The 26,382-nt window shown below is 33.6% G+C and overlaps 1 protein-coding gene across 3 annotated transcripts in view; it reads left to right on the forward strand.

Annotated features, from left to right (window-relative positions):
* Nucleotides 1–24,362, forward strand: part of LOC124094525 (sodium channel protein type 2 subunit alpha) — a 145,266-nt gene extending 120,904 nt beyond the window's left edge. For all 3 annotated transcript variants that reach the window (XM_058580140.1, XM_058580139.1, XM_058580141.1), the window contains 8 exons: nt 1,040–1,213; nt 3,857–3,979; nt 5,332–5,613; nt 9,076–9,129; nt 11,468–11,605; nt 11,961–12,065; nt 18,361–18,631; nt 21,144–24,362. In XM_058580140.1, coding sequence (XP_058436123.1) covers nt 1,040–1,213; nt 3,857–3,979; nt 5,332–5,613; nt 9,076–9,129; nt 11,468–11,605; nt 11,961–12,065; nt 18,361–18,631; nt 21,144–22,339 — 2,343 coding nt within the window. In that variant the 3' untranslated portion in view covers nt 22,340–24,362. The remainder of the gene's footprint in view (nt 1–1,039; nt 1,214–3,856; nt 3,980–5,331; nt 5,614–9,075; nt 9,130–11,467; nt 11,606–11,960; nt 12,066–18,360; nt 18,632–21,143) is intronic.
* Nucleotides 24,363–26,382: the final 2,020 nt, after the last annotated feature.

Genomic DNA, 26,382 nt, shown 5'->3' on the forward strand with positions numbered 1-26,382 from the left:
ACTCAATCACCGAGGAATAGCGACTAGAGAGCATTGCAAACCTAATGTCACTTACTGGAATGGCCAGTTTGGTCAAAATGCTGACCGATATAATGAAAACGATGTGACTCATTTTCCCATTTGATGATATAAATATCATTGCATTTCCTTCGCTTTTCAATTACTTACTAGAATGTTCAATGAGTTAATTTTATTATGAAGACAACTGCATTGTATCTGGAGGCCTCTAAGCTGACTTCTGATTTAACCAAAAATCCTGCATCCTGCCATGTACTCTGTCCAGAAGACCAGCCTTGTATTTTAATGCCAAGGAAAGAGGAACCTGTGAAGTCTTATCAGTGGCTGACTAGTGATTATACTCAGTTTAGGCTCACCAAATTGCAAAAACATGCTGGCACCATGACTTGTTTCTGGGAGTTTCCAGCCACAAGCTGAGCTCCAGATCTCTCAGGTCCTTCTGTTGAGCCCTGATGATAAGCCTCTTTTGTCCTTGATCCAGGCTACCATGTCATCCTGGTAGTTTTCCCTATAAGAAGATTGAGCTAGATAAATTGACTTTTGATTCTATAAAGCCAAGGGGCTTCTGCAGTTGAGTTCCCTACCTTTTCCCAAGAACTCTACAAAATGAGGACAGAGCATATATGCCCATCCTGGGGGGGTAGGGGAAGTAAAAGATAATAATCCCTTTTCTTTTCCAGAGGCCAAGGGGCCTTCTTGCCCATTATTTGTATCACTGTGAGGGCACATTTCAGTGATTGCACTGAAGAAAGCAGATCTACACCCAAATGACTTTCTGCCTCTTAAAATTTTAAGCTCTTTTGGGATACTCTAATACCAAAATTTAATTATTGGAATTCCTCAGTGGACTGAAATGCCCATTCAGTAGTCACTTGTGTCCAGATAACCATAAAGTAAATGCAGCCCTAAGAAGCACTAACCCATCCTGCATTGGGCACCCCATGAAAGGTTTGCATATGTGTCTTTCCCTTATACATGAATTAGAGACTGTTTATGCAATGAAACTGTTTTCCACTTACAGGCCTTTGAGGATATATATATTGAGCAGCGAAAAACCATTAAGACCATGTTAGAATATGCTGACAAGGTTTTCACTTATATATTCATCCTGGAAATGCTTCTAAAGTGGGTTGCATATGGATTTCAAATGTATTTTACCAATGCCTGGTGCTGGCTAGACTTCCTGATTGTTGATGTGAGTATTCTGCAGTCTCTTATTTCTTTCTGTGGCAGCTGATAATAGGTACTAGTCCTGACAATGGTGGCTGTCTTGTAGTGGGCACTCAGTAAGTCCTGCATTGGCTGAAATATAAATGATACTTTCTACTTTCCCAGTGGAAGGATGCCTAAAATATTTATTGCCAAATAAAGTATGTATACATTCTGGGCAGAAAAATCAAATGCCACCTTATTTTCTTATTGGTTTAGGTTCAAATTTATATTTGAAATTCTAAGTTATTCAAAATTATATATTAATTATGGAATTTTTATTTTTCACTCTCACATTTCACAAAATAGAAATATTTAAATTCTTACCAAGCATCTTTGTCATTAGTATCTTTATCATGAAAAGGGCCTATTGAGAAGTGTTTGTCATACAAATGGAATATTAACTCCAAGGAAATTTGAAAGTCCAAAAAGCAAGAGTTATCACTTGATTTTTGTGTTGATAGAAACAGATTCACTATCATCCAGTTATTTAAAGGTTTATTATACTACATTGGTGTTGAAATAACAGAAGGTGGGATGCCAGAATACAGAAGAGTTTTAAAATAATTGAATATGAGACAAATTACTACTAAATGTAACATGTGTACATGTAGAATTACATTAAAGTCATCTGAAAATAAAAAAGACTATAAGTAATATTTAAAAGTATATATGTTTGAACACTGTGAATAATGAAAAAATTACTAAAACTATAGCCATTTATTTATTTGAATAATGGGATTATGCATGATACTATATCTTTTTGCTACTTAGCTTGTGGTTGTGATAGTTTGACAGATTGTTAATAAAATACCTAATACTCAAAATATCTAAATAAAGTCACAAAGTCCACACTACTTGAATGGAGAAATATTTTTAAGAGAAATTTAGGTTTCCTGAAGTTCATACTCATAGATCCTAATATATATCAGTATCTACTATTTTTGACTTAGGAAAACTATTATGAGTATATATGAAACTGATTAATACTGTTTTTTAAATAAAATATGTATATTGCTCATATATTCTGTTATGAAAGTTATAAATATAACTAAGTCATTTTTCTCATCCTGAAGGACTCTCAGTCTAACAGTAAAGACAGATAGGTATTCAGTGACATATTGGCACCTGTATTAGAAGTGCAGTTTGCTTCACTTGAAAGAAGAGGAAAGGCATCATGAGGGAATTGGAGTGTGGGTTGGAATTTGAGGGATGAGAACATCAGCAGGTTCAGATGAGGGAGGGACACCGAGTGTTAAAACACTGATGTATGTCATGTAGGGCCAGTTCAAGAAACAAGTCTTTGGGGGTTGGCATAGACTGCCAGGAAATAAGAGAAAACTGTTTGTTGGTTTTGTCATTGAATGACAAGGTAACAAAAGTTAGAAAAGAGTATGAAGAGACCCAAGATGCTATCCAAGAAATTTGGACTCATGATTCAGTAAAGAGTAAGCCATTGAAGAATGACATACAGGGAAGTGACAAGACCAGCTTGCTCTTTTAGGGAGAGAAACTGGTGTGGGTGCGAATAATGGAGTAGAAAGGGAATCATTTAGAAATCAAAAGACCAATTAGAAGACTGCTACAGTGTCTGAATGTGTCTCCTTTTCAAACCTAGCAATACAAATTACATTAAAATTGCATATTTACAACCTCTTTTAGTCAGCTGATAAATATTTCCCATGTTCAGAATATTTTTCATGTTTAACTTTTATCTTTCATTCTTTAATGTATGCTATCTTTTTGGTTCTGTCTTCAGAGAAGGTAAAGTACTGTAGGTCGTCATTTCCTGTATACAGAAAATCCTCACAGTTAATAATTCAGTTACTTTGTTTTTTCATTACCTGTGAAGAGGATTACAAATCCTAAAACATCTGATTTTAGGGAAACTAAATAAACCAGTTGAAATAAAATTTTGAAGCTATTTTTTTTTCTAAATTTGGAGATTTCACTTTCAGATAGCATTGCAAAATTGGTTTAAGTAAATCAAGATTTTTGTAACAATATTCTATGTGCTTTACTTATTACTATTAAACATTCTTTTACAAATATATATATTGATATAATTTTAAAATTATACTGCACATTTGTTTCTGTTTATCTGCTTTTGGAATGCTGATGTGCTTCAGGATGAAATACATTTTCTTGACATGAATTTTCTATATATTGTCAAAGGAAATCAGACATTTCTGTGCCACCTATAACTGGTTTTCTTTTTCTTTTTAGCTCAGTATTTCAAAATTTTAATCAACTTCTTTAGTCGTCTGTATGAATGACTAAAAAAAACATTTTTCTTGTAATCTTTTTGTTATACTAATATCTCAACTTATTTTATTTTAATTCACTAATTTTATTTGATCTATTTAATTATGCTTCTCAAAATGTGGTTTATGGATCAGTATTTTGAACCTTACCCAGGAACTTGAAGAAATGCAAATTCTCAGGCCCCACTCCAAACCTACTCAGACTGTGCCAGCTGTCAGTAATTTTAATGAGCCCCTGGGTGATTTTGAAATTGACTGAAGCTTGAGAACCACTGGATTATTGCACAGAGAAAGGTTTAACTATATAGCCAAATGTGTAGATGTTTTGCCTGTAATAAGAACATTGTGTTGTTTTCTCTGTGTAGGTGTCATTGGTTAGCCTAACTGCAAATGCCTTGGGCTACTCTGAACTTGGTGCCATCAAATCCCTCAGAACACTCAGAGCTCTGAGGCCATTGAGAGCCCTATCCCGGTTTGAAGGAATGAGGGTAAGTAAGACTGAGTACTTTAGATTTGGATAAAATCATAGTTGAACTTATCTTCTTTTTACATTAGAAATGACAAATCCAAAGAGGATTTCTAAGTTCTACATGCACATTGACATAATCAATCAATCAATGTTTATCAGATGTCCATAGTACCTGCCATTATTAAAGACACAAAATATAATGCCTGAATGTTTCCTAAGATCTAGATTCTCACTCTGTGAGAAATCTCTTATTTGGGGTACACTGCTAATCTGAATTAAGATTTGCAGGGCTGGGGTTATAGCTCAGTTGGTGGAGTGCTTGCCTTGGGTACACAAGGTTCAATCCCGAGAACCACCAAAAGAAATATATATATATATATATATATATATATATATACTCTTTTTATTCCCCTTATAAATGTACTAGCAAACCTACTTGCTATCATTTAAAACTACCACACAATTGCTTATCTTTTTTCACTGTTCCATATGATGTATTTTGAGCCTTTTGAAGCCTGAATCTGGCCTTTTTCAAACACAGGCTAAACGAAGTCTAAAAAGTAGGTCAGCTGTGGAAATATGAAACTCACTTAGAAAGGTGATACAAAGGAACTGGGAGGAATTTGTGCTGATGTTTGGCATCCCCAGGGACACAAAACCTAAGACCACAGCCCTACCATCTAAAAAATTATGCTGCCCTGTCTCTATAGTTTAGTTGTTAAGAAGAAAGCTGCAGAAAATGATGCTTTTGTGATATTTGAATATAGTTACTTAGACTTTATCTGAATATTGCAAACACAATCAGAGATGAATGTTGTGTTTAGGTGTGTGTGTGTGTGTGTGTGTGTGCATAGTTATATAGAAAGTAATTGTTACATGGTATATTCTTTTCAATTTGGAATCATTATTTTTTCCATAGTAGATTTAATTCTTTCAGTAATGGAAAAATTTTCATATTTCCTATGTATAATTTGTCCCCAGATATTTTCTTTTACTCTCAAATTTTGGTAGTAAATTGTATTGTTTGCATTTACATTTTTTATGCTCACATGATGATCTTACTTATATATCTATGTAGTCTTAATTATTCTTTGCATTTTTAGTTAGTTCCATTTCTTGATGAATATCTGCTACACATATATTATTCTTCTCAAGAAAACATTCTACAATGTAAATTCACTTTTTACCCTTTGAATAATAACTTCAAAATTCTTAGCTGACTACCAGATATTTCTACTCAACATTCAACTTTGAGAACAGATATATTTTATATAATTTGACTGTTACACTTGTTGTCATGTTTAAAAGTAAGTAAAAATAAGTACTAATTGTTGGATGTTCACTTTTTTTGTCCCTCTCATCCTGTGCCAGGTTGTTGTAAATGCTCTTTTAGGAGCCATTCCATCTATAATGAATGTACTTCTGGTCTGTCTGATTTTTTGGCTAATATTCAGTATCATGGGAGTGAATCTCTTTGCTGGCAAATTTTACCATTGCATTAACTACACCACAGGAGAGATGTTTGATGTAAGCGTGGTCAACAACTTCAGTGAATGTAAAGCTCTCATAGAAAGCAATCAAACTGCCAGATGGAAAAACGTAAAAGTGAACTTTGATAATGTGGGACTTGGATATCTTTCTCTGCTTCAAGTAGTAAGTCACCATTTTATTATTCCCAGTGTCATAAAATGAAAATTAGTGTAAAATTCTTCTTCTCCACAATGAGATATCAACTCACTGCTGTTAGAATGACTATTATCAAAAAGAAGAAATATAACAAGTGTTGGCGAGTATGTGGAAAAACCCTTGCACAGGGTTAGTGGGAATGAAAATTAGCATGGCCATTATGGAAAACAGTATGCAAAATTATAAAAGAGCTACCATATGATTCATAAATCACATTACTGGGTATATGTCCAAAACAAATGTCAAATCAGAATGTGAAAAAAGACACACTCCTATCTTTTTCACATACAAATTTCACATTGCAAATAGAAATATACTGATTACTCTTGCAGCATTATCACAATAGGCAACTCTGGAATCAACCTAAGTGTTCATCAGTGGAAGAACGTATAAAGAAAATGTGACATACATACACACACACTCACACACACAGTGGAATACTATTCAACCTCATAAAGAAAAAATCTTGTCATTTGTAACAGCATGGATGAACCTATTAACTAAAATAATCCAGACACAGAGAAAGGAAATACCATATGATCTCACTTATATGTGGAATCTGAGCAACAGAATAGGATGGTGGTTAACAAGGGCTGAGAGTGGGGAGAAGAAATGTTGAACAAAAGACAAAACATTTCACTTCAACAGGAGAAATCATTTCTGGAGATCTATTGTCCTGCATGACCATTATAAGTAATAGCAATGTAGGATATTCTTGAATATCACTAAGAGTATATTTTAAGTTCTAAACACAATACTGATATGTATATACCAACTAATAGATACCAATGTATTATATCAATAACACAATATTGATAATGTATATACCAACTAACAAGAGTTACCAATTACACTTCTCCCTGACCTTATTTTCCTTGATCCTCTCCTTCCTGACCTCTACTCCCTAATCTCACTTTCTCTTGAATCACCTCTATATAAGCTCCCTGTTTCTGCTGATGGGCAGTATTATCACAGCCTTTGGGACAGGAGTTCCCTGTGTTTCTTATTTTCTAGCAAAGCCATAAACATTCTTCTTCCTTTTTCTCAAGAAAAAAAAAACAGTTACTAATTACATAATGGCACATGTTCCTAAATATCACATTGTACCATATAAATAAAAATAATTTTATGCCAGTTTAAAAATAAATAAAAATTTAAAAGCTACTAATACCAAAATGCATGTAACTTTAAGGATACTACATAGGTGCAATTAACAATATAAAAAGAAAAAGGAAAGAATGTACTTTTTAGTATATGAAAATACTTCCACATTCCCATCTTCCTAGATTCCTCCATGAATGCTGACTTAACTTATCTGCAACATGTTGGAAACATGTTAGCTCTACAAAATTTATAGTCTCTCAGACATGCATTAAGTAGACAGACACTAGTTCATTGTCACTGGGTTTCCATCTGTGTTCCCACTGTTTTCCACCATCCCATCTGACAAAGTAGAAGTGCTTTTCTGGGATAGGGGGTTGGAGAGGTGTGCATGTGGCTAAGGGGAAGAATGGAAGATTTCTGGATACCTTCTCAGGTACCAGACAGTAAGTAACTAGACCTTGTCAAGTCTTCACCTACCCAAACTTCACCAATACCTTAACCAAATTCCTTACCTTCACACTTTTGTTCCAACTCTCCTTTTCTGCTCGTCTTCTTACCTGCTAATTGAACACTTTCAGATAGGAAGACTGCTGTCTTACAAATGATAATCTTTCTATCTATGAATTCTGCCAAAAATTCATAAGAATTCATTGAGCCCTTCAAATGTGCATAGTATGTTATACCTACTTGCTCCTGGAGGCAATCCACATAAACAATCTTCAATATTAAAGGAACACTCAAAAGGCTATAGTCTGTGGCACTAAGGAACTGAAAATAATATCCAATCTTTTGTTTTCAGTATTACTATTTCCACAACAATAGAAAAAAAATATTGATCAAAGTTACTCTATTTTTCCCATGTCTCCGCCCCCCATTATGGATCAGCATCCACTTATGAGAAGAGAACATTCAGCCTTTGGTTTTTTTGGGATTGGCTTGCTTCACTTAGCATGATATTCTCCAGCTCCATCCATTTACCTGCAAATGCCATAATTTTATTCTCTTTTAATGTTGAGTAATATTCCATTGTGTATATATACCACAGTTTCTTTATCCATTCATCTATTGAAGGGCATCTAGGTTGGTTCCACAGTTTAGTTGTGAATTGAGCTGCTATAAACATTGATGTGGCTATGTTGCTATGACAATTTTAAGTTCTTTTGATTGGGCAAAGGGGAGGAAAATGTGGGGAGAGGGCATGGGAGCAGGAAAGATGTGGAATGAGTTGGACATCATTACCCTAGGTACATGCATGACTGCACATATCGTGCAATGCTGTATCTTGTACAACCAAAGAAATGAAAAGTTATGCTGCAGTTGTGTACAATGAATCAAAATGCTTCTGCTGTCATATATACCTAATTAAAATCAATTAATTAATAATTTAAAGAGAACATTATATTAAAGCTCAAGAATATTAAAACCAAAATCAATACTCTATAAATCTGTAGAAAAAAAGAATGTAACTTACACAGGGTAAAGCATCAGATTGAAACTGATTTTCAACAGCAAAACTGCCTACAATAAGACAATAGAATAATGTCTATATTATACTGGTTTAAAATCCCTTATCTATTGCATAACCCAAATAGTTTTAAAATAGAAAGTTTTGAGAGTGTAATAACACAATTTATTTGTAAAATATAACCATATGTGAGATAAAAAAAGAATAAAAATATGGAAAGCAGTAAATTGTAGTTAAATATGTTTGCTTTCTGATTAGGAAAGTTCTTCTCATATACTAGTTGTTTCAAAATATTCAGCAACATTAAGGATATTGTCAAGAATAAATTCCTAGGATTGGTTGTTGGTGATAATTCTATATAGAAAAGAATAAGAAAAGAAAGCATAAGAGCAAATAATGCAGTGTGATTTTGAATTTGTTTCTTACTGGTGGTACTCTTAAAATATTCATACCTAGTCAAAAGTTGTTGATTATGATAGATGTCATAGAAAAACAAAAGTTGAAGTATTTTCAGTATACATATTATAAAACATTGTCCAAAGAGTTTAAATATTAGCCTCAAAGTATTTTACATACATATATTAGAAAAAAAATCTTACCTACTTTGGTACTCTTTTCTCTTTTAAAATTACATATAAGATAGTGTACATATTCATGGTGTGCCATGTGATATTTTAATGCATGTATATACTGAGTAATGTTCAATTCAAAGTACATATATCTTCTACTTAAAACATATTATTTCTTTGTGGTAAAAAAACATTCAGAATCCTTCTATCTAGCTTTTTAGAATTTTTTTATAATTTATTTTATAAAATCATAACATGGGGAAAACTAAATATTATGATTTTTTTTTACAGGCTACATTTAAAGGATGGATGGATATAATGTATGCAGCTGTTGATTCACGAAATGTAAGTCTATTTAGAGGGAAAATTGTTTAGTCTGATAAAATCATTATTTCTAGTGTTGTAATTTACTTATTTTAATAAAATAAAACTATGTATAAAGCTATAAATCTATTTATAGAGCACAAATATATTATAAAAATATATATTTAATTATATTAAAATATTTAATCTCACATTATTTCTTCCTTGATGAGTTTTTTTTCCTCTACCCATTGTGATTTCTCTTTACTTTTTTATTAAATATTTACTTTTTAGTTATAGATGGACACAGTACCTTTATTTTTATGTGGTGCTGAGGATCAAACCCAGGGCCTCGGACATGCTAGTCGAGCACAGTACCCCTGAGCCACTACCCCGTCCCTTCTCTTTACTCTTTATGGTGCTGGGTATTAAACCTGGGACCTCTCACATGCTAGACAAACATTCTACCACTGAAATATATCCCCAGCCCTCATTGTGAATTTTTTTAACACTGTTATAGTGTTTAGCATGGCAATTGATACTTACTAATGTATTGACTATATTTGTGCCATAAAGCATTTTATTTTTGTTTTATAATCTACCTTATACACCTCAGTACCTTTGAAATTTTTTGCACAATTAATTTCTCCCTATTCAACAAGAAAGGAAATTATGGTTTAGAAAAAGAGATTGATTGCTGGTTTGGTAGAACAAGTCAGTTAAGCTCAAAATTCTGTTTCTCTGGTATCAACAATTGGCTTTCTGAATAAAAACTTTCTGATTTTTTTTTTAACTTCAGAGGCAGTAAACACTGAAAGCCCTGCACTGTATTATGAACCTGATATGGATTTTTAAATTTAATTTATTACTGCTTTCTATGCAATTGAACACTTTCAGATAGGAAGATGCAAATTTAAAACAAGATGAGACAGTACCTACATACCTTCCATATTGGCAGTACTAAAAAGTGTGATGATATCGAGTGCCCCTGAGTTCAATCCCCAGTACCACTACCCACCCCCCAAAAAATAAAACCCTACAGTAATTTGTTCACATGTATAGGATAATCAATTTATAAGAATAAACATAGAAGCAACTCAAATGAACAAATATTATATGGTGATGGAAATGAATGAATACAGCCATCTTCAACTATATAGAGAAATCATAATATATAACATTCAACTAAAGAAACTAAACACATAGTATGATTTCATTCATATAAAGTTCAGAAATTGATGAAAGTGAACTTACTACTCAAGAATGCATACTTAGGTGTTAACTGTAAAGAAAAATAAAAGAAAATAATTGCCATAAAAGTCATAATAATGATTACCTCTGGCAAGGATGGTAGAGCTTATATTTTAAAAGGATATACAGGGTTTCTGAGATTCTGACAATGTCCTAGATTATGGATTTTACTTCATAGACATGTATTATATTTTATATCTGTGTGATGCAATTTTCCATATGAGTATTGTGTTTAATTATAAAATACTCAAAAATATCATTGCTATGCACACAGACACATAAATAAACATCTCATTAAATTGTTCAGATATTATTTAGTTTACTCTATTTCTTTAGAAAAGTTAGGTTGGTCATGATCCTCTAAATTGATTTCATAACACAGTAGATCATAATCAATGAATGGCTATCTCTGTTAGAATAGTGTCCTGTGAGATCTGAACTGTAGATTATAGCCAATGCTTGAACCAACTACAATGTGTTTTCCTAACCAAGAATATCTGTACAAAAAGGAGCACCATTGTTACAGAAACAGTTCTCAATGAACAAAATGAATCAACAGTCTCATTTTTAGGAACGAATAATCCTGCAAAATATATCTACATGGACTATATATAATAATGATCTAGCCTACCTAAAAAATGTATAATAAATACCAAATATTTATACTTAGCAATTATTATTGACCAAGCTCTGCATTTTTCATATATGAACATATTTAACTTTCATAGCTACCCTGTAAAGTTTTGGGTTGTATTATTTTAATTTCACAGATGAGGAAACTAGGCAGAGAACGTAAATGCTAATAATTTTAAAATAGAATAATCTGGACTTTAGACTTTCTTCTATAGAAGGAGAAAATCCTCAATTTGCATGCTGTGTTGAGATCTTTGTTTGCTAAAGAAAAATGCATTCATAATCTAGAAATTTACCTTGTGAAATTGCTTATAGTTATTTATACTTTTCTATGAATTATTTTATTCTCAACTCAGTGAATAGTCTTACAGGGTTCTTCAACCAATATTTTACATTTAAAGGTTCATTAAATCTGCTTATAGAATTGAAAATTTATGGATGTACTTTTATTAAACAAGTATTAAATCTAATGCTTATCATTTTTCGTATTTTTTAGGTAGAATTGCAACCCAAGTATGAAGACAATCTATACATGTATCTTTATTTTGTCATTTTTATTATTTTTGGTTCATTCTTTACTCTGAATCTGTTCATTGGTGTCATCATAGATAACTTCAACCAACAGAAAAAGAAGATAAGTATAATAAACTTTCTCTTTGCTCGAAGATGTAAACTAAATCGATTGCACTATTTCCTTCAGGTTCCCTAATGCAATCACTAAGAGAAACCAACATAAATCAGAATTATTTTAAGATTAATAATCTGCAAGTTTTTAAAATGACTGATAATTCAGATAGATTTTTAATGTGTCCAGCATGTGAATATGACCTAGTATGGCATAATTTATATGTCAAAATATGCATCTCCCCTAATAGAGATATTAGGGACATTTGAAGAAAATATGGGAGTCAATTTCATGTGATTATTGAGTTGCATTTGATAGCTGGCAAAGAACATGGTTTTAATGAGTGTTGTTTTTATTTCTTTACTTTGGAGGTCAAGACATTTTTATGACAGAGGAACAGAAGAAATACTACAATGCAATGAAAAAACTGGGCTCAAAGAAACCACAAAAACCCATACCTCGTCCTGCTGTAAGAACAGTATACTTTTATCCCAGGTTCACTTTTGCAACAAAAATTGAGAGAAAGTAGTATTTTTGTGAACTTGCCACACAATAATTTTACCTTAATAATGTGACTAAGCAGGCTAAATAGCCTGAATATTTGTATATTTATGACCTGCATATTTTATACATTTATAATATATATGTAAACATATGCATCTTAACTATAAATAAACATTTTAGTCTTAAATACTAGTAGTAGCACACAGAACTGAAGTCATTAAGGAGATCCTTATAATGTAGAAAAGAACAAACATGCAAACACATACATAACATGGAAATAGTGAATGGTCTCTGACTTCAGTAGGAACTTATTGGCGTACTTGATAGATCTCAGGCCCTATTTTCTACAGACTATTAGTGTGTGAAATAGTTTCACAGGTTTTTTTTTTTTTCCTACTTAAAAAAAATAGTAAGCTGATCACGGTCGCACATGTCTGAAATCTTAGCAACTTGGGTGGCTGAGGCAGAAGGATTGCAAGTTCAAGGCCAGCCTCAGAAACTTAGCAAGGCCCTAAGCAATTTATCAAGATCCTGTCTCAAAATGAAAACCGATGGGGGGGTCTGGGCATGTAGCCCAGTGATAAAGTGCTCCTGGGTTCAAGTCCCAGATGAGGAAATCAATAAATAATCAAAAATCATATTTTCCCTTGCTACCCTGACCAAAAATTGGAGGATGCCATGTTTTTAATAATTTTTTATGGCTCTTCCAATTGTCATTTGCCAATGACTGATGCTTCTGTTTGGCTGCTTCAGGGAACTGCTGTCAGGAGAGTCCTTGAATTATTTCATCACCTCTGGAGGAATAGCTCAGATATTAAATCTCAGGTCTCCTCCCCCAAGGTGCACATAGTGTAAGGCAATCTAACACTATCCAACAATCCTGGCTTCATGAATCGAATGTGACCATATAAACCTAGCCATAATCAAATGTTCAGTTTGTAGATCTGCCACTAGCTCAAAGAAAGTGAATAGTTACATTGGACAAAATATAAGGAATGTACAGTTTGAGCATAATCATTGAGGAATGATACAATTTGAATGAATGCAAAGAAAAAAATAGAGGACAAATATATGAGAAAATGTACACTTCAAGGTCCTTCAAATTAAAAAAAAGTCCTTCTCCTTTTCTCCTTTATGAAAAGAAAAGATTTTTTTAATAGTAGACAGTTAGATGAGACAAGATGACCACATGTGTCTGAAGAAATAGTTTTTAATTGAGCAAGTGCAATGTAGTTAAGTGATCAGCCTAATAATGTGAAGAAAAAGACATTTTTTAGAGAGCTTTACACAGAGACTGGTATGGGAATAATTCCAGGCCATAGCTAAGAAAATAAACACATCTATGTAAACATCAATCTGTAATCTGGGCCATACCAACAGGATTGGAACGCAAGAGCTAACTGGGTCAAGAAGAAGAAAACTCAATGGATGAGACAGCTGTGCAGCGTAGGAAACAAAATATGATGTATAGATAAGAGAATCTAAAATGGTTGACATTTTACAAAATTATTGGTTCTGTGGATATAAATTGGAATCTTTAAAAATGTTTGCAAGTAATATTTAGGTGTTATGAAATGTCCAGATTGAGACTAGAATTTTGAAGTTGTCAGAACAGAATTTGGTTGAGTTTTGAAATACAGATCCATTTTTTTTATTTGTTCTAATTAGTTATACATGATGGTAGAATGCATTTGGACACATCACATGTAAATGGAGTATAATTTTCATTCTTCTGGTTGTACATGGTGTAGAATCACACTGGTCACATAACCATATATGTACATAGGGTAATAATGTTCGATTCATTTTACTATCATCCTACCCCCATACCCCCTTCCCTCCTTTCACTCCCCTCTGTTTAATTCAGAGTACCTCTATTATTCCCTAGCCCCCTGCCTTATTATGAATTGGAATCCACACATCAGAGAAAATATTTGGCCTTTGTTTTGGAGGGATTGGCTTATTTCACTTAGCATGATATTCTCCAACTCCATCCATTTATCTGCAAATGACATAATTTTATTATCCTTTAAGGCTGAGTAATATTCCATTGTGTATACATACACATTTTCTTTATTTCTTCATCTGTTGAAGGGCATTTAGGTTGGTTCCATAGTTTGGCTATTGTGAATTGAGCTGCTATAACATTGATGTGGCTGCATCACTGTAGCCATTTTTGAAAAATAATTAGAAAAGACAAAAGTCCTGAGCATTAATCCTTGGGCACTTCTCCAAGTTATAGGGAAAAGTAAATCAATGAGAGAATGAGAGTGATTAAACAGTGCATATCTTTAAAAAAAAAAAAAAAAACAAGCAAGAAAGATTTTCCATTAAATAACACATAGGCTTACCTGGGTAGTGGTAGGGATGCATGTGAAAATATCAATGCACTTAGATAAAATATTATCAGTGATAGTTTCGAAAGTTAGGAAATAATCTGATAAAATCCATCTATTCATTCATTCATTAACTATTCGTGCACTATGCTAAGAATTTTAATTAAAATATTCAACAATCTACAGTCCAGCTAATTCAAAAGATAATAATCATAAGTGACATTAACAAATGGAAATATCCAAGAAAGAGCAGATACATGGAGCTCTGAATGTAGATAAGAGGCAAGGGTTGATTAGGGAAGTTAAGGCTTTACCAATGTTATGCATTAGCTGAGGGTCCATGAGAAAGTATGATAGGAAAAATGGGATGTGAAAAGCCCTATAGAAGGGGTTCATTTGGGACATTTTGATAACTACAAGTAGGAGGGACCAGGCTTTATAGGAATTCTCTTCATCCTAAGAGCAGTAGTAAAACATCAGTACAGACCTAGTCAGTTTAGTTTTTGCAGTGATCACTCAAGCTGTTCTACAGAGACAGATATGTGCATGTTGGAGACAAGTTTGGGAGTTATTTCAAAGATGGTAGGTAGCCTGAGCCAGAGTGAAAGAATGAGAAATGAATATGAGTGAAAGTAGATGGATTTGTGAGCTATCACCAACGTGGAATTAGAAGGTGTGTATATTAACTGAATATGGGAAAGACAACAGGGAAACAAAAATGTTGAGTTTTTGCCCTGCACACTGGTTGAACAGTGGTGTCATATGAGAAACAAGAGTGTTGAGAAACTGAAGATGGTAGTTTGCATAATTTGGCAACCAAATAGCGAGAAAGAGAGAAAAAGTGAATAATTAGAAGAAGTAGTAAAAATGAAGATTTCTTAAGATTGAGAGATTAGGTCTGAAGCACAGTAAAAGGAATCTGGAGAAGAAAATATTGAAGAGTGAGAAAAAACAAACACGGAATAAAGTTGGACAGACTGTGGGTCAAAAACATAATACTCTAGGTTAGAGTGAATTTTGACTATCACAAAAAAGTGTGGAAATCAAGATAATGTGATATGAATAAAGAAGTAGAAGTTTTTCTTTACACTAATTAATTTTGTTGTTGCCAAGAATGAAAAGGAGAAGGAGGGGAAGAAGGGTGGGGAAATGGGAAATTTCTGAGACGGTTAGAATGATCCTGTGAACAATGAGGGATGAAAGATTGCTACTTGATGTTTAGGACCAAGATGAAGTTGGGGAACATATTCTTTGTTGGGGAAGGATTCAAGGTTATACATTTTTCCCCAGCATATTCTGCACCATAGGATTTAAATTGGAGATAGCACATAGTGAGTCATGATTGGAGTTGAACATTGTCATCCTATTTGAAAACTTATGGGCAGGGAATCTAAGGAACTTTTTATTGATCTTGATAATATGAAAATTTTGGATTTTAAGGTAGTTTAATATTATTACACCCTAAATGCTACTGCTGTGAGACAAAAATGAAGATTTGGACCTTGAAAGTCTGCAAACAAGTGGAAGAGAGAAAACCAAAGTTAAATAAGTGCCAACCAGGGGCTAGGGTTGTGGCTCAGTGGTAGAGTGCTTTCCTTGCACATGTGAGGCACTGGGTTCGATCCTCAGCAACACATTAATTAAAAAATTAATTAATTAGTTAATCAAATAAAGGTATTTTGTCCATCTACAACTAAAAAAAAAAATTTAAAGTGCCAACCATTTGAAAGCAGTATGGAGATTCCATGAAAAGCTGGGAATGGAACCACCATTTCCCAGCTATCCCACTCCTCAGTCTATAATCAAAGGACTTAAAAACAGCATACTACAGGGATACAGCCACATCAGTGTTTACAGCAACACAATTCACAATAGCTAAAATGTGCAACTAACCTATATGTCCTTCTATAGATGAATGGATAAAGAAAATGTGGTATATATACACAATGGAATATTACTCAGCAATAAAATAGAATAAAATTATGGCATTTGCAGATAACTGGATGGAGTTGGAGAACACAATGCTAAGTGAAGTTGGCCAATCCCCCCCCCCAAAAAAAAAAAAACAAATTCCAAATGTTTTCTCTGATATAAGGAGGCTGATTCATAGTGGGGTTTAGAGGGGGAGCATGGGAGGATTAGATGAACTCTAGATAAGGCAAAGGGGTGGGAGGGGAAGGGAGGAGGAATGGGGGTAAAAATGATGGTGGAATGAAATGGATATCATTACCCTAAGTACATGTATGAAGATACAAAGAGTGTGAATATACTTTGTATACAACCAGAGATATGAAAAATGCTCTATATGTATAATATGGATAGTAATGCATTCTGCTGTCCAATATAACAAATAAGAATAAAAATTTTTAAAAATGAAATATTGAAATATTACATCATAAATTTTATGATAGATGAAAAACAAAGTTTTCTGAAAGCATAGAGTGCTTAAAATTTAAAACTGCACTATAAGTCCATAGCAGAGAAGTGACAGGATTTGTTTAGATGGGAGACAGGTAAACAAGATAAAAATGATACAATAGAATCTGCAAATTTTAATAAGAATGTAGAAATAAGGGGAATACAGTACTTTCAAAGGTAAACTAGAGTAAGTAAGAAATAAGAAGGGACTGTAGGAAATGAAATTAGACACATTTATTAGGTAGAAAAAGACCCTGAGAGGACTGTCCAAGATGAAATAATAGAAGTCCAGTCCAGCAGACCAAATATGAATTCAAAGAATAAAGCAAAATACAATGGGTATTGTTTGATACCCAAAAATTTCTATTAGAAGTAATAGAAGTCTTGCAGCAGAAGATGGTAGAGCACTGGAATGGAGAATCCAGAACAATGTAAGTGTCAGGATCTGGGCAAGCTATAGATCTATCAATGTGCCAAGGTATCAGTGTATTGGTAGCAGTCATTCCAGTTGAGAAGATAGAGAAAGACAGCTCCCAGAAATTGTCAGGACCCACCGCTGTAGTGTCTAAAATATTAAGCAGATACAGACAAAATAGAATAAAACAGGATCTGGTAATCAGAACTGGCATACGAGTTAAGAATGTAATTTTACAAGATCAAAATTGACTAGGACAGTATCTGAATTGTGAATTATATCTTTTTCTTTATTTCCTTTTCTTTTTTTTTTCTGCTGGGGGTTGAACCCAGGGTCTCCCACATGTTAGGCAAGTGCTCTGCCTCTGTGCTACTACATCCCATCCTGAACTATACACTTTTTAAAAGATATTTTAATTGTTACAGAAGAGTTGCTCCATATAATCTTTGCAAAGATTTTCTTGTGTGAAGGAAGAGCATCTTACATCATAACCCTAGATAACTTATCAAAAGTGAGGAATTAACCTTGGTACAGTTCCATGGTGCAGAATACAGAATTTGATCCAATTTCATCAGTTTTCCACTAATGTAAAAAAAACATTTTCTTAAACTATAATATTAAGAAAAATAACCAATAAAAATTAATTTTAAAAACTATAATATTAAGATGCTATAGCTATGTAGAGAGGAAAGAGGTCAAAACAAGAAATAAATGAGAGAAAATTCTAAAGATGTATTTATTTATTAGATCTATAAGGTAATTTTAACACCTACTCCCCAGCACATGGAATACAAATATTTGTTATAGTTACAAATATTTACTGACTGTCTTTCATACACATAATACATGCACCAAGATCATAATAATTGGTTTGTAACCTATAGCCAGTTTATAAAATTTGCATTATGAGTAGTGTACATAAACTAACTCATGTGAAAAGAATTGGATATTTCAATATACAGAATTATCTATTACATATACAGTAAATGTGATGTGGTTTTATAGAAGCTACATTTTCATATTGCTGTGAGATAAGTTGAATTATATTTTATTGAAGTTTCTGAGTAAATTATTTATTTTATTTGTTTCAGAACAAATTCCAAGGAATGGTGTTTGATTTTGTAACCAAACAAGTCTTTGACATCAGCATCATGATCCTCATCTGCCTCAACATGGTCACCATGATGGTGGAAACTGATGACCAGAGTCAAGAAATGACGAATATTCTATACTGGATTAACCTGGTGTTCATTGTTCTGTTCACTGGAGAATGTGTGCTGAAACTAATCTCCCTTCGTTACTACTATTTTACCATTGGATGGAATATTTTTGATTTTGTGGTGGTCATTCTCTCCATTGTAGGTAAGAAGAGGTGCTTTTATTAAATTAAGGAATTTAATAGTGAAAATTTGTGTTTCAAAACTTTAGAGGTGTTTTTCACTAATTTTTTCATTCATTTCAAAATTTTATTTGTATTCCAATAGTCTGTTCTTCAATTTGTTATTTATCCAATTTTGTCTGTGCATGAAGTGATGTGTTGATTTTTTTTTAAATGTTCAGCTTTCATTTATCACCTTGTCCCATTTCAGAAGACAATAACTACAACTTGTTGTAATACTCTTGTGCCCAGTAATATTCCTGTGGTATAGATAAGTCTTGGTTTGAATAAACTAAGATACACATTTACACATAAATCATGTGGTCAAATAGTTCATAAATATGATGTCATTGGTAATTGAAATAGTGTATGTATAAATTAATATACATGATTACACATATAAACATAATGCTATATTTGAATCAGATTTTTTGTATGATTTTGAACATTCCTTTTCATAAATAGATATTATGTTCAAAAAATCTGATTCATTATCATCAAAGTATACTAAATTCTTATGTGTAAAATACTCAGTGAGATGCTAGAAGTCATTTTAGAAGATTTTAGACAATGCTTAGTCTATTTGAGAAAAGGAATATATACAGAAAAGTAAAATAGTGTACAGCATAACTCATTTTATTTCACTTTTCATGGGTTTTTTAAACAAATTAATGGTTCGTGGCAACTCTGCATCAAGCAAGCATATTGACACTATTTTTCTAACAGTTCAGATAATCATTAACACTATTTAGAAAAAAGTATTTTAATAAAGGTGTATGTATATGTTTCAGAAACAATGTTACTATATGTTTAATAAGCCACAGAATAGAATAATCATAAACTTTTAGATGGCCAGAAAATCAAGGAATTCATGTGACTCACTTTATTGTTGTATTTGCTTTATTGTGCTTATCTGGAACCAACACTGCAAATCTCCACAGTATGTCTGTATTCCTATTTACACTACTTTCTCTAATAGAATAGAACATTATAAAAATGTGTAATTCAATATTGTCCTCCTAATAATGACATGAGGTAATAATATAGTCATTAAAATATGAGGAATATAAAAAGTTGATCTTTTAGAAGTTGAGAATCGAATGGTGTTTTACCAAAGGATAGGGACAGTATGGAGGAGGGCAGATGGGGAGGGCTTATCAATGAGGATTATTGTTTTTTGGCAGTGTTGGGGATTAAACCCAGGACTTGGTGCTTGCTAGGAAAACTCTACCACTCACAACACCCCAAGCCAGGAATAAGTTATAGTTAGGGAAGAGTATAAAGTGTTGGTGTGATACCACACAGTATGGTGACTATAGATTATAATAATGCATGTTATATTTTTAAAAGCTAGAAAGGAAGATTTTTACTCTTTATTAATGTAAATGTTCGAGGATAGAGGTTTAGGGTAATTTTAACATTACACAATGTAACATATATTGGGACATCACATGGTACCCCATAAATATGTGCATTTTTGCTTTTGAAAGCAATACAATTTTGTTTTAACAGATGAGATTTCAGGGTCAAACAGATCTGACCTGGGATCCCCTATTTGTGCTTATCAGCTCTGTGAACTAAGACAAGTTACATCAGCTCTCCAATTCCTGGTTCTCCAAGAAATATTTTTGTAAAGTATTATTGCAAGGATTAAATCAGGTTATGTAAATAAATGTATTTATCACTCTGCTTAGCATGAAGGAAATACTCAGTAAAGGTTCCTTTAACAACAGAAAGTTGAAATTATCACCATTTCATACTGCATAACACCAAAAGCTAGGATTCAGTTTCCAGTGTGTCTTTCTCCAAAGCCAGGATTTTCTCTCTGTTCCCAAATATAACAAGCTCACTCTCACTATCTCAGAAGGACAAGAACTCTCATGTTCCTAATCAGAAATCTTATTTTATCTTTTACTACTTATACAAATAGAAGGACTAGTATTTCTATGTTGGCTACTGTCTATAACATCTTTAGACTTTCAATGGTTGACTCATTATTTTAATAGGTGCTTTTTGATCAGAGAATATTGACCATTAGGTAGCTTCATTTGATATAAAGTCTTTAATGTTATAAAACCAAAATACCAATTTCATTTTACTGAACAACTACTGAATATATATATATATATATATATATATATATATATATATATAGTTATATGTGCATGTATGTGTAGCTAACTCTTTTTTTTTTTTTTTTTTTTTTTTTTAAAGATAGAGTGAGAGACGGAGGGAGAGAGAGAGAGAAATTTTTTTTAATATTTATTTTTTAGTTCTCGGCGGACACAACATCTTTCTTTGTATGTGGTGCTGAGGATCGAACCCGGGCCGCACGCATGCCAGGCGAGCGCGCTACCGCTTGAGCCACATCCCCAGCCCCGTAGCTAACTCTTATATATACTTTTTGTAAAACCCAATAAGTATTCATCTTACAATGTAAATAATTGTTTTCTGCTATTATTAACACTATTTTTGTTGGTTAATGGTTTTCCACAGGAATGTTTCTTGCTGAGCTGATAGAAAAATATTTTGTGTCCCCAACCCTGTTCCGAGTGATCCGTCTTGCCAGGATTGGCCGAATCCTACGTCTGATCAAAGGGGCTAAGGGGATCCGCACACTGCTCTTTGCTTTAATGATGTCCCTTCCTGCCTTGTTTAACATTGGCCTCCTGCTCTTCCTGGTCATGTTCATCTATGCCATCTTTGGAATGTCTAACTTTGCCTACGTTAAGAGGGAAGTTGGAATTGATGACATGTTCAATTTTGAGACCTTTGGCAACAGCATGATCTGCCTGTTTCAAATCACCACCTCTGCTGGCTGGGATGGATTGCTGGCACCTATTCTCAACAGTGGACCTCCAGACTGTGACCCTGAAAAAGATCACCCTGGAAGTTCAGTTAAAGGAGACTGTGGGAACCCCTCTGTTGGGATTTTCTTTTTTGTCAGTTACATCATCATATCCTTTCTGGTTGTAGTGAACATGTACATCGCTGTCATCCTGGAGAACTTCAGTGTTGCTACTGAAGAAAGTGCAGAGCCCCTGAGTGAGGATGACTTTGAGATGTTCTATGAGGTTTGGGAGAAGTTTGATCCTGATGCAACCCAGTTCATTGAGTTTGCCAAGCTCTCTGATTTTGCAGATGCCCTAGATCCTCCTCTTCTCATAGCAAAACCAAACAAAGTCCAGCTCATTGCTATGGACCTGCCAATGGTCAGTGGAGACCGTATCCATTGCCTCGATATTTTATTTGCTTTTACAAAGCGCGTTTTGGGTGAGAGTGGAGAAATGGATGCCCTTCGAATACAGATGGAAGAGCGTTTCATGGCATCAAACCCCTCCAAAGTCTCTTATGAGCCCATCACCACCACTTTGAAGCGCAAGCAAGAGGAGGTGTCTGCTATTGTTATCCAGAGAGCTTACAGACGCTACCTCCTGAAGCAGAAAGTTAAAAAGGTTTCATCTATCTATAAGAAAGACAAAGGCAAAGAAGGTGATGGAACACCTATTAAAGAAGAAATCCTCATTGACAAACTAAATGAGAATTCTACTCCAGAGAAAACCGATGTGACACCTTCCACCACTTCTCCCCCTTCCTACGATAGTGTGACAAAACCGGAAAAAGAAAAATTTGAAAAAGACAAATCAGAAAAGGAAGACAAAGGGAAAGATATCAGGGAAAGTAAAAAGTAAAAATAAACAAAGAATATACTCCATTTTGTGATCAATTGTTTACAGCCTGTGATGGTGATGTATTTGTGTCAACAGGACTCCCACAGGAGGTCTATGCCAAACTGACTGTTTTTACAAATGTATACTTAAGGTCAGTGCCTATAACAAGACAGGGACCTCTGTTTAGCAAACTGGGACTCAATAAATCAGAGAAATAGCATCGAAAGGAGGTTTCTGTTTTCACAACCAGCTGACACTGCTGAAGAGCAGAGAGTAATGGCTACTCAGACTATAGGAACCAATTGAAGGGGGGAGGGAAGTTAAATTTTTATGTGAATTTAACATGTGACACTTGATAACAGTAATCGTCACCACTGTTTGTTTTAACTGCCACACCTGCCATATTTTTACAAATGTGTGCTGTGAATGATCACCTTTTTTTTTTTTTCGATTCACAGGTTGTTTACTATTATACGTGACTATTTTTGTAAATGGGTTTATGTTTGGGGAGAGGGATTAAAGGAAGGGAATTATACATTTCTCTATCGTATAACTGGATATATTTTAAATGAAGGCATGCTGCAATTCTCATTCACACATAAAAAGAAAATCACATCACAAAAGGAAAGAGTTTACTTCTTGTTTCAGGATGTTTTTAGATTTTTGAGGTGCTTAAATAGCTATTCATATTTTTAAGGTGTTTCATCCAGAAAAATTTTAATGTGCCTGTAAATGTTCCACAGAATCACAAGCATTGAAGAATTGTTTTATTTTTACATAATCCATTATATGTACATGTATATATGTATATATGTATATGTGCGTGTATATACATATATATGTATACACACATGCACACACAGAGACACATACGTACCATTACATAGTCACTCAGAGTCCCAGCAGCATGACTATAACAATTTTGATAAGTGTCCTTTGGCATAAAAGAAAAACATCCTATCAGTCCTTTCTAAGAAACCTGAATTGACCAAAAAGCATCCCACCACCACTTTATTAAATTGATTCCGCTTTTTCCTGCAGTATTGTTTAGCCATCTTCTGCTCTTGGTAAGGTTGACATAATATATGTCAATTTAAAAAAATAAAAGTCTGCTTTGTAAATAGTAATTTTACCCAGTGGTGCATGTTTGAGCAAACAAAAATGATGATTTAAGCACAGTATTTATTGCATCAAATATGTACCACAGTAAGTATAGTTTGCAAGCTTTCAACAGGTAATATGATGTAATTGGTTCCATTATAGTTTGAAGCTGTCACTGCTGCATGTTTCTCTTGCCGATGCTGCTGTATCTTATTCCTTCCACTGTTCAGAAGTCTAATATGGGAAGCCATATGTCAGTGGTGAAATGAAGCAAATTGTTCTCTCAAGACCTCATTCTTCATGTCGTTGAGCAATAGGTTGCAGCAAACAACGAAGAGCTTCTTGCTTTTTCTTCTTCCAATCTTAATTGAACACTCTGGTGAAAAGCCTGACTGTACGAACATGTTGCAAGCTGCTTAGATCTGTTGAAAATATATGGTTAGAGTTTTCTAAGAAAATATAAATACTGTAAAAAGTTCATTTTATTTTATTTTTCAGCCTTTTGTACATAAAAGGAGAAATTAAAAGTATCTTCAGGTTGATGTCACAGTCACTATTTTCAGTTTCTGTTCCCAGCACTTTTAATTAAAGCACTTCACAAAATAAGAAACAAGGACTAAGATGCAGTGTAGGTTTCTGCTTTTCTATTAGTACTGTATGTAAACTTGCACACATTTCAATGTGAAAAACAATTCTCAGACTGAGTCTAATGTTTATTTGCTTTCAAATAGTAATGCCTTATCATTGAAAGAGGCTTAAGGAAAGATCAGTTGGTATTCTTGGCATTGCTTGAATTGGATGTTTCCACCTAGTCTTTTTATTCAGTAACCATCAGTCTTTTCCAATGTTCGTTTACACAGATAGAAATCTCACTGCTCCATATGGCACTAGCACTGTATCAGATGTGATATGGGATCCAAGCATTTTTTTTTTCTTCACAAAACCAGGTAGTGAAATTATATTACCAGTTACAGCAAAACATTTTGTGTTTCACAAGCAACATTAAACGTAGATTCTTTATACTAAAGCTATTGACTTGTAGTGTGTTGGTGAAATGCATGCAGGAAAATGCTATTACCATAAAGAACGGTAAACCACATTACAATCAAGCCAAAAGAATAAAGGTTCTGCTTTTGTTTTTGTATTAATTGTTCTGTCTCTGTTTCTATCTTTGAAATGCCACTTAAAGGTAAATTTCTATCATGTAAAAATGATCTATCAGAAAAAATAATGTAAAGAATACACATTAAATATAATAATTCATCTTTAAATTTTTTCATGGAATGGAAAATTAAGAAGAGTGTATTGGATATCTAGTTTTAATATTGGCCAAAAACCTAGAAATGGTATCAGGTAGAGTAGTGGAAAGTTACAAAAATTAATAAAAAATTGACTAATATTTTAAGTTGTGATCCTTTCTCCTTCCCGCCTACCTCTTGTTTTGCTTTGTTTTTCACTTTTCCATTTCAGTTCCTTTGGTATTTATTCTTTTTTTAAGTTAAGAAAAATTGTAGTTGTAGATGGACAGAATGCCTTTATTTTATTTGTTTATTTTTATATGGTGCTGAGGTTCAAACCCAGTGCCTCACACATGCTAGGCAAGCACTCTCTGAGCTGCAGCCCCAGCCCAGTGTTATTTATCCTTGATCTACTTTTCTGTATATTCTTCCTTTCTTTCCTTGGGTCCTTAGCATTTTACATTCATTATATCCTTCTGGTTTCTTTCCTAGTCACCAAACATCTTATTTATTACAATCTGTGGACAATGACTTCATGCATTTAGGCACGTGATTATTTGCTGTCACTCGGTAAAATCTAAACATTGTCTATATATTTGTTTTTACAATTTCCTTAGCAAAAATTCTTAGAAACTTTTCAACTCAACTGCTCGTGATATATAGATAAACAGAATTCACAGATTAGACAGATTTCATTTTCCCATTTAATTATGCACAGTTTGGGAACTGTTACTCAATTCTGACTACATATTAGAATTATTTAAGAAGTTTTTTTTTTAAATGCCAATGTATGGATGAATGCCAGAGCAACTGAATTCATATCTCTGGTGATGACATTAAGGAACTAATATTGTTAAGGCTCTTCACTGATACTGATTCATACTAAAAGTTGAGGACCAATGAGTTAGGGTCCTCCTTGCCCAATAGTAAAACAATATTCTACTGTAAGTAAGTGATACTGATGCACTTTTATCAGAAGTTCTCCACTAGGACTGTGTTTGGTAGAAAAGGAATTAGAATGACATAGGGAACTTTTTCAAATCTCTCTCTCTCTCTCTCTCTCTCTCTCTCTCTCTCTCTCTCTCTCTCTCTCTCACACACACACACACACACACACACACACACTATATGGCACCTCAATCATCCTTGTATATGAAGTGGTTTGAAGATGGGCATAATCTAGAAAACACTATCAAATCATAAAACCAGTCCTGGGTGAATCTTACATGCTTTGTTGCAGTGGAACCATTAAATTGGACCAATACGAAGTAGCTCAAAGTGATCAGCCAAATAAAAAAAAATAGATTCCATTTTTTATTACTAACTTTTATATAGACAGAATAGGCTCCCATTCTCAACTTCTCCATTCTTGGGATACTTCTCATAATCAACTCTTTTCCTGAATTCTGTATAATACAGGCCAGAACACAACCAGAAGGGAGATGAGAGGGAAAGAAAAATGCCTAGAAAGTGAGTGAAGGATGTCTAAGAAATGGGAAAGTTGTTTTATAAATTATCTCCTAAACAAAGTCTGTTGTTAATACCTGCAGCAATGGTGGGGCAGGGGGAAGGAAAGAGTTTCGAGGGAAGAAATTTTTTCTTAGTTACTAACATGACAGGTCTGCAGGAAAAAACATATTTCTCCTCCTTTTTTTTTTTTTAAGAAAAATACCTGTGTAAAAGAGGAAGAAAACATGATGCAATTAACTGTTATGATGGTGGATT

Source organism: Marmota monax, unplaced genomic scaffold (assembly GCF_021218885.2).
Source record: "Marmota monax isolate L192 unplaced genomic scaffold, Marmota_monax_Labrador192_F-V1.1 WCK01_AAM20220418_F8-fsc00007, whole genome shotgun sequence".
NCBI lineage: Eukaryota > Metazoa > Chordata > Mammalia > Rodentia > Sciuridae > Marmota > Marmota monax.